Source organism: Zeus faber (assembly GCF_960531495.2).
Source record: "Zeus faber genome assembly, chromosome: 12".
Lineage (NCBI taxonomy): Eukaryota > Metazoa > Chordata > Actinopteri > Zeiformes > Zeidae > Zeus > Zeus faber.
Genome location: NC_137196.1, coordinates 29,149,401 through 29,158,776, shown reverse-complemented (window position 1 = coordinate 29,158,776; position 9,376 = coordinate 29,149,401). Strand labels below are relative to the sequence as shown.

The window sequence follows — 9,376 nt, the reverse complement described above, 5'->3', positions numbered from 1 at the left end:
TGTGTGTGTGTGTGTGTGTGTGTGTGTGTGTGTGTGTGTGCGCGCGCGCGCGCACCTGGGGAGTCCTCAGGTGTTTCCTTTCTGCTTCAGCGATGTCTGTTTATAGTCTGTACATTCAGTTTTGTTGTGCCATTGTACGTGTGTGTTTGTGTGTGTGCACTTTATTTCTCCTTTTTCATAAGAGCGGAATATTCTCGAGGGGCAGTGACCAGTGATACATATAAGACAGAGACTCAGAGAAGAGGGGAGTCAACGGCGAAAGTGGGAAGAAGTCATCATGCGGTGTATTAAAAATATATTTACAGTTTATCTCAGGGCCTTTAATATAAGAGGCAGAAGAAGGGAGAGGGAGACAAAGGGAGTTTGTGTTGAGAGAAGAAGAGAGACAGTTACGGGCCAAAGAGTGTATAGAATGCAGAAGTGAAGGAGAAAACAGATTGAGGAGGGGAGGGAGAGGGAATCCAGCAGCACCTAAAAAGGAAATCTGTTGGATTTTACAGTTTCCACGTCCAGAGGAAGAGATAAACAAGTGTGTGTGTGTGTGTGTGTGTGTATGTGTCTTGGAGGAGAGTCGGCAATGAAGAAAAGGTTTTGAAGAAAAAGGAGAGAGCGATGTGAGGATAAGACAAGGAAAAGAGACAAATGCTGAATATGTCATGTCACTGTAATAAAGAGAGAAGCGGAGCGAGAGAGAAGAGGACGCCCGAGAAATACCAGGGGAGAGAACTAGGCAGGAAACGGAGAGAGAGAGAGAATTACTAATTATAACAAATATCAGGTGATGATAAAATAACAGTTGAATAAGTTCAGAGCCTGTGTTCCTCCAATAAGCTCTTAAAACCTGCCTGAGGGGGGGGGGGGGGGTGGAGAGAGGGAGAGAGAGAGAAAGAGAGAGAGTTTACTCTTGTATGGCCCTCTGCTGCCATGGAAACATAATCCAAATATTTCCTGGATGTAAGAGCAAGTAAGCATTCATACCATTCCCCCCTCTTTCTCTTTCTTTCTCTCTATCCCCCCCTTTATTTCACCACCACACATAATATATGTGGTGGTGAAGATACGGTGCTACTGCAGGACAGACGCAGTATAAATACCTAAAGTTTTTCTCTCGGCTACTAGTTGGTTGACTACTGCAGGACAGATGCAGTATAAATACCTAAGGTTTTTCTCTAGACTACTTGTTGGTTGACTACTGCAGGACAGATGCAGTATAAATACCTAAAGTTATTTTCTAGACTACTAGTCGGTTGACTACTGCAGGATAGATGCAGTATAAATACCCAAGGTTCTTCTCTAGACTACTAGTTGGTTGACTACTGCAGGATAGATGCAGTATAAATACCCAAGGTTCTTCTCTAGACTACTAGTTGGTTGACTACAGGATAGATGCAGTATAAATACCCAAGGTTCTTCTCTAGACTACTAGTTGGTTGACTACAGGATAGATGCAGGCGTGTTCCTGCACCACTTGATGCTTCTGTGAGTTCAAGGCAAAATACTATGGATGTGCAGGAAAACATGAAATATTATAAGATCAATTTGTACAAAGACTGTGTAAAACAGACGATATATCAAAATAAGTCGTGGGTCACTCTCTGGCAGTCATCAGCCACACATGGAAGTATAGTGGTACTGCATGTACATGACTATTAAAATGAGCTATTTGCAGCCACAATGAAAGCAGAGCTTGCCACAGGTCGGGGGTGGGGGGCAGACATGCACACAAACTTTAAATATCTCCACTCAGCAGCTCTGTGAAGCCCGGCAGCATATAGAGCATATGAGCATATAGAGCTGTACAACGTCCAATAATTCATAGAGGAAATGTGAATTTATATCATAAGTCATGTGGAGCTGCATGCATGTTCCACCAGGGGCAGGAGCACTTTTACTGGAGGCTGGCTTGTGTGTGTGTGTGTGTGTGTGTGTGTGTGTGTGTGTGCATTGAGATGTATTTAGATGACATCCTTGCTCCGGCATCCTCAACCGATGTCTTGACTGTTTTTTTACTTCCTGTCTGCTACCATGGCGATGCGAAAAGAAAAAAAGACGCAGCATGATGAAGGAAAACGCGATGGGTGAAGAGACGGGACCGGGACAGGAGGGAAAGATGTTCCAAAAGGGAGCGAGATGGACAGAAAACAACAGGAGGCTGTCGTGTTTAGTCTGTTTTGGTGTGTGTTTGTTTAGTTTAGTTTTTTCTAAATCTTATCTGAATTTCTAAGCAAGCAATCCAAATAAATTTGAGGTGGATGCAGAGAGAACGTTCGAGATGGATCTGGTGTAGGATCGCGACGAGGAGAGAAATTTCAGGGCCTGACTCATCTTTTCTGCGCTTCTATTTTAAGAACTTCATCATCATCATCATCATCATCATCACCATCACAGGGCAGCATGATACGGTGAAGATTATCAAGACGATAATCACTGGGAAGTTTCGTATCACACTATCCGACGTCACATTGAACTTGACTACAATGACAAGGAGCGAAACTAGAGTTTCCTTCATGAAACTCTGGTTTTTCCAAATAAAACTGATTCCAAAGACTGATTTACTGCCTTGTACTTAGTACATCTAATCTGCTACCTGGTGTGTGTGTGTGTGTGTGTGTGTGTGTGTGTGTGTGTGTGTGTGTGTGTGTGTGTGTGTGTGTGTGTGTGTGCGTGTGTGCGTGTGTGTGTGCGTGCGTGCGTGCGTGCGTGCGTGCGTGCGTGCGTGCGTGCGTGCGTGCGCGCGATACAGAGGTGGTGTTTTATAAGTCAAGTGTTCATTTTTTAGTTTCTCTCTACTTATCCCTCTGTCTACTTCTCGGCTGCCTCTCTCTCTCTCAGTAGTTCAGTATTAATGTGTTTTCCTGCAAGTAGCACAGCTGTGTTCCCCCCTTTCTCTCTCTCTCCTTCTCTCTCTCTCTCTCTCTCTCTCTCTCTCTCTCTCTCTCTCTATAGGGTTGAAAAATCCCCTGCCTGAGATGGTAATTATTGCCATGTGCTTTGTGCCAACACACAATCTCTCTCTCTCTCATAGACACATACACACACACACACAAACAGTGTGATGTGTATTTTCTCTCAGCGTTGTGATGCAGGCCGGTTTTGACCTGCGTCATGTGCCTGTAAATGAGAATTTGTCAAGATGTTAAATGCACTAAATAAGGAACCGCAGCGTCTGATCCTGCTAACCCACTGACTCACCAAAACAAACCTGTTGCACTTTCCTGGAGAACACGCTGCTTCCACAAGAGTCAGCCTCCATCTGCAGAGGACCTAAAAATAATGTGACGCCGCATTAGGGCTGTGATTAAAAACGTTAATAAAAGTCTGATACAATTTAATTATATTATTTCGATCTCTGATTGATTTCGCAAATTGTAATGTTGATACTTTGGAACTTATGCAACCATTTTATGGCCTAATAAAATACCACCGTTGTCACAAAATAATTGAAATATGTATGTCTGTCTTAGACAGAATTTGTTCCGTGTAATGTTTTTGTTGAGAAGTTGGTGGCAATTCTCAATTCTTGTATAAAACAGTACTGTATATCGATACAGAATAGTATTGTGTGCTGTCTGACATATATCGGACGGAATCAATAATGAATCAGAGGATCCTGCGCAATATCCAGCCCTATGAAGAAGGATGCCCTGAGACAAACATCTGAGTATGAGGAAAACACGTCAACTCTTCACTGCACCCACACAAGCACACAAACACATTCACACACTCATATACACGCTCACAAAAACGCCGATCCCTGCATGAGCTTCCAAATCGAATACCCAATTACAATGAGTGCTGCCCCCCTCTCATTACCAGCTTGATGGACAGGTCTTGATAGTGAATCTGTCCAGGCAGCTGAGCCCCCCCGTCACATCCATCACTGTCAATAAAACGCTCTACAAACTCCATTACCCACGATGCCCCGCTTGTCTGCTTTCACGGCCTCTTCGTCTGCGTTTTCATCTCCCATTGATTTGGCGTGAAATAATGCGCTTCAGGGAGCTGGACATACTTCCGTGCTCTATAAAATCTGCTACCCACAATACCCTGCTTTGCCTCCTCCATCTCAATCTCTGGACCTTTCTCTCTTTACTCCATATCTGCTGCCCTTTTGTCAGGCTTAACAACTATGTTACAAGCATTTTGTAAATACTTTATGCAATATATGACATTTTGTGCCACTGTTCAAATGGACCAAAAGAATAACAGGATTCATAGATAGACACCGATGTCAGAGCACCTCAGAAGAGGCACTATTACATGATAAATTCACTGATCAAGGTGGGGCCAGAGTGTGCAAAGCAGAGCAAGGAGGATTGTTCTTCCTTGCATGATGTTAAAAACTTGACAGGCATTGAAATCAACACCAGGGGGAATGGATGTCTTCATAGCAGAGGCATGCAAATGTTGGGTTTGAGGTCTCTTTAAACTCTTCAATCTGGCTGTGGGTGGAGAATTTCCGGGGTCAAGACCTTTGAATCCGCCAACTCCACCGAGTTGGATTTCTTCCGACGGATTCCTCTTGTCCGGCATCAGGACATGAAACAGCGGTTTCTCGGTTGAAAAAACAAAACAAAACATCGGTCCAATGAGCTACGCTCGGGGACTAACGATTAGCCAATCAGTGCCACCTGCGGGACCAATGGAGGAGTAATAACGATAGTGCCCGACAAGATAGACCCTGCTATCAAGGCTGTTGTAAATCGATTAAAAGTACAAATAACTTGGTCTCTAATGGTTGATTCGGGAAAATTGAATCCCCCTCCCCTACAGAAATCGTTAGAGCGGAGGCAACGCCAGATTGAAGATAGAGACGGTGTGTGACGAGTTGACAATTGTGTCTGATATCAGGCAAGGTGGAAGCAACACACTGCGTTTTAGTGTCTATAAAAGAGAATATAGATGTGAATGGAGAGCATCTTTAAAACGTCAATCTGCAGGGGTTCTGGCGTCCATGATAACAGAAGGTCTAAGCTCAGTCGTGCGCTGGGTTTCATCACCGCACGCTTTACCTCATGCACATCAGCTTCATTTGTGACCGGACCGAAACTCAGATGTTAGTGGTTATTTTCTAAACTCTTTTGGAACAAGTGACTCAAACTGTAACAAGCGGGCTGTTTTGGCTTTACAGTTGCTGGGATTTTGCTTTGCCGTGATTTTTTTCCTTTATTTATTTTTTGAGCCTGAACACACAAACACTGAGAAGATCTCACAAAAGATATTTCAACCCAACTTTTATTTTTCCTCATTGGTTTGATTTTCTCCAAGAGGGACTTAGTCGAAAAGTCGGCCATATCATAAAATGACATCAAGCACATAAGCTTACGCAGTCCAAACAACGAAACAGAGATCGTCCAGGGATCCGTTAACATATCCTGCGTACGCCGATGTTACCTGCAGTGCTCTCGATTGATCTGGGGTCGCCAAGTTCACAGGTGTTGCTTCTGATGATTCATGTGTATCTGCGGTATTGTTGAGGCCTAAACCGTCGCACACACCAACACGCACATATACAACTGACAAATCATAAATACAATCGGAAAAGCACAGCCACACACACATACAAGCAAAGACACAGAGTGACCAGGTGCAGCATCTGGTGATGGTTGGGAGTTATGGGCTCAGTGTGGTGCGATAAGCTCAAGTGCTTTCCGTCCGACTGCCGCCAGTGTTGTGATGTGGTCGATAGCGGCTCTTTAAGGCAGCGCTGTGACGGAGGAGCAGCCTTTTAAAGCTCCGATATCATTTGGTTTTGGGTTTTACCAAAAGCTTTGTCAGTTATGTTTTCTGAAGGGTCTAGATGGGGCTGGGAAAGAAGTCTGTTTAACAGTTCCTTTCTGAAAGTCACCCCGTAAAATCATTCGCCCACTTTGAGAGCGTGACAACGCAAAAATGTGGAGTGGATGAAGGGCAAGGCGGCGATTCCGGGGGCTGACCGTTTGAAGGGGCGACTCGTTGGAGCAAACTGATATTTTAGATATTGGGCTGTTTATTTCGATATCACTACTATTTTCTGGCGATAAATAAAATGGCTAAAATGTCATAAACTTTACGTGTGTGGGCTCAATCTTACTGTTTGTAACTGTGTTTACTTGTTTGACATATGTTCTGTTTGGCCAAGCTATATGTGTGTGTTCAGTTTTGTGTGTGTGTGTGTGTGTGTGTGTGTGTATAGTGTTGTATTGGAGAGTATACATACAGTATACATATACAGAGTAATCCACCTCTTTATCCGCAATTCACAGAATACTCACCAGCCTACTCTCTCATGAAGTGAATACTGCAGTGCAGTGTACTTACCTCCTTGTCAGTATTCTTCTTAATATTATAACCGTGTGTGTGTGTGTGTGTGTGTGTGTGTGTGTGTGTGTGTGTGTGTGTGTGTGTGTGTGTGTGTGTGTGTGTGTGTGTGTGTGTGTGTGTGTGTGTGTGTGTGTGTGTGTGTGTGTGTGTACCTTATATGAAACCATGTCATGTCTGAGGAGGTTTTTCACTTTAATGAGGCTCCTGTCAGGAGCTCACTGTGCCTCACGGCCGTTATTACAGCTAAGAACGTCCTCACTCAACGTCTCTCTCTCTCTGGCAGGTGACATCACACAGAAGGGCTATGAGAAGAAGAGGTCGAAGCTGATAGGCGCTTATCTCCCACAAGCACCAGGTAAAGAATTCGCCCCGTCCTGTTTTTCATTTGTTCCCGTTTGAATTTCAAACAGACAAGCTTTCACCAGCTGCTTCGGGAAACAAAAGGAGAAATATAAATCATAAAAGGCTGCCACGTATCAATCATGAAATGTCAACAGCCGGCGTTGGCACATCTCGGTGCAAATGTCAATCAAATTTATGGCATTTACATCGATCAGCCACAACATTAAAACCACAACTAATCTCCACTAATATTGTGTAGCTCTCCCTGGTGCCCCCAAAACAGCTGTGACCTGTGGAGGCTTGGACTCCACCAGACTCTGAAGGTGTCCTGTGGTATCTGGCACCAAGACGTTAGCAGCAGATCCTTTAAGTCCTGGAAGTTGTGAGGTGGGGTCACCATGGATCAGGCTTGTTGTTCCATCACATCCCACAGATGCTCCATCGGAACAGACCCTGACCCCACCCATCCACATGATGTAGAAGAAAACGTGATTCATCAGACCAGGTCACCTTCTTCCATGGCTCCATGGTCCAGTTGTGACGCTCACGTGTCCATTGTAGGTGTTTTGGGTGGTGGACAGGGGTCAGCATGGACACTGTGAGCTCTCATACGCAGCAAGCTGCCATGCACTGTGTGTTCTACACCTTTCTATCATAGCAACATTCACTGTTTCAACACTTTGTGCTGCAGCAGTTCTTCTGTGGGATCCAACCAGACGAGCTACACTTGGCTCCCCATCTGCATCAATGATCCTTGGGCCCCGTGACCCTGTCGCCGGTTCACCGGTCGTCCTTCCTTGGAGCACTTTTGGTAGCTAGTAACCACTGCAGAGCGGGAACAGCCACAAGAGCTGTGCTTGTGGAGATGCTCTGACCCAGTCGTCCAGCATCACAATGTGCTCCTTGTCAAAGTGGCTCAGATCCTTACACTGCTTCAACACATCAACTTCAACAACTGACTCTTCACCTGCTGCCTCATGTAATAATAATATATTACAGTATATATATAATAATAATATATAACAGTATATATATATATAATAATAATATATAACAGTATATATATATATAATAATAATATAAAACAGTATATCATAATTATAATATATAACTATATATAATAAATACATATAACAGTATATATGTATATAATAATATATATAACAGTATATATATATAATAATAATAATAATAATAATATATAACAGTATATATAGTATATAATAATAATATAACTATATATAATAATAATAATAATATATATAACAGTATATAATAATAATAATAATATATATAACAGTATATATATATATATTATGACATTATATACAGTATAGAATAATAATATATCCCATCCCTTGACAGGTGCCATTGGAACCAGATGATCAATGTTATTCACTCCACCTGTCACTGGTTTAAATTTTGTGGCTGATCAGTGTATGAATCCTGGGCTTCACCTGTTGATCTAAACTGAACTTATCACTCAACCGAATAAGCTTTTTTTTTACCTTTCCCAGCAGCTGTGTCTGACAGTCTGTCTCAATATGGATTCAATCCGATTTTGACTTGAAATTCGATACCAATTTATTTATATTTTATACGTAATGAGATTTGCTGCCGGCTTCACAATGCCATCTGACCTGCATTACAAAAATATGTCACTGAACAAATAACATCTATACAGAAATGAAGTATTTAAATTAATTTGTGACTATGGTGGTAATTACTTGAAGTGGAGGATGGTTGCATAACTTACAAGGTATTGAACACAACTTTCAAATCGACCAATGAATTAGTCGTGTTCAAAACAATAGAATCTAATCGCGTTGAGCGTCACTTTCTACATTAACCCGGCCCCATTACTGAAAACCTTTGGCTTGTTTCTGCTCGAGTTGAATGTTGATTTTGTGTTGAAGTATCATACTTGGACCGAATTCACACGTTTCATGTGTTTCAGTCACATGTTTCTGGCAGAGTTCAAAGAACCCACTTACTTTTAGGAATAGTTTTCATTCATATTCAATGATGTTTTGATCAGCTGAACATTTCAGTCTCCCGTGGGGTTGGGTTAAATGAGGTTCTATCAGACTCCTCTGTCACTTTGATCTCAGGCTGTTGTGATTTTATTCTTTTGCAGTTTCCTCTGGTGTAAAATTACAGGACATTTCTGACTTTGATCCTCCTCCAACAGGAGAAGTGGTGTTTTCAGGATTCCTCCAGTTTGAGAAGTTGATCATTGGCTCTAATCCCACAAAAATGGGAATACAGACAATTTTAGCCTTTGAGCTTTGTTTCATATTAATCAAGAAGAAAACTCTTTTATGTATCACGTTCTGGAATATCTGCCCTGAAATATTGATATAGTGAATAGTCTGGAGAATCAAAGGCACTGCAGATTGGGCAAAGGGAAAAAATATGATGGAGTCAGAGGTGGATGTCGTCCAATCACGAGGAGTGGATTGGCTGACATCACTGTGACTGATGATAATGCAAAGGTTTCTTTTCATTATGATATTTTATTATTGGCTGGAAAAATATATCTAGAGCAGAAAGGAATTGAGACGCATTTCTGATACTGCTGTCAGATCTGACAATATCGGAGATTACACCCATTAAAAATGTCCGTATGAGCCCAAACTAATGGTTTTAGACTCTTCTTTTCAGTAAAAATAATGGATCAGATAGTCATATTATTTCCTGAGTTTTGGGTTCCATAGAATGATGCATGACT

The 9,376-nt window shown here is 42.3% G+C and overlaps 1 protein-coding gene across 2 annotated transcripts in view; it reads left to right on the top strand.

The window, feature by feature from the left end:
• Positions 1-9,376, top strand: part of LOC307238511 (disco-interacting protein 2 homolog C) — a 153,026-nt gene that overhangs the window by 81,336 nt on the left and 62,314 nt on the right. For both annotated transcript variants that reach the window (XM_080011517.1, XM_080011516.1), the window contains exon 2: positions 6,587-6,658. In XM_080011517.1, coding sequence (XP_079867643.1) covers positions 6,587-6,658 — 72 coding nt within the window. The remainder of the gene's footprint in view (positions 1-6,586; positions 6,659-9,376) is intronic.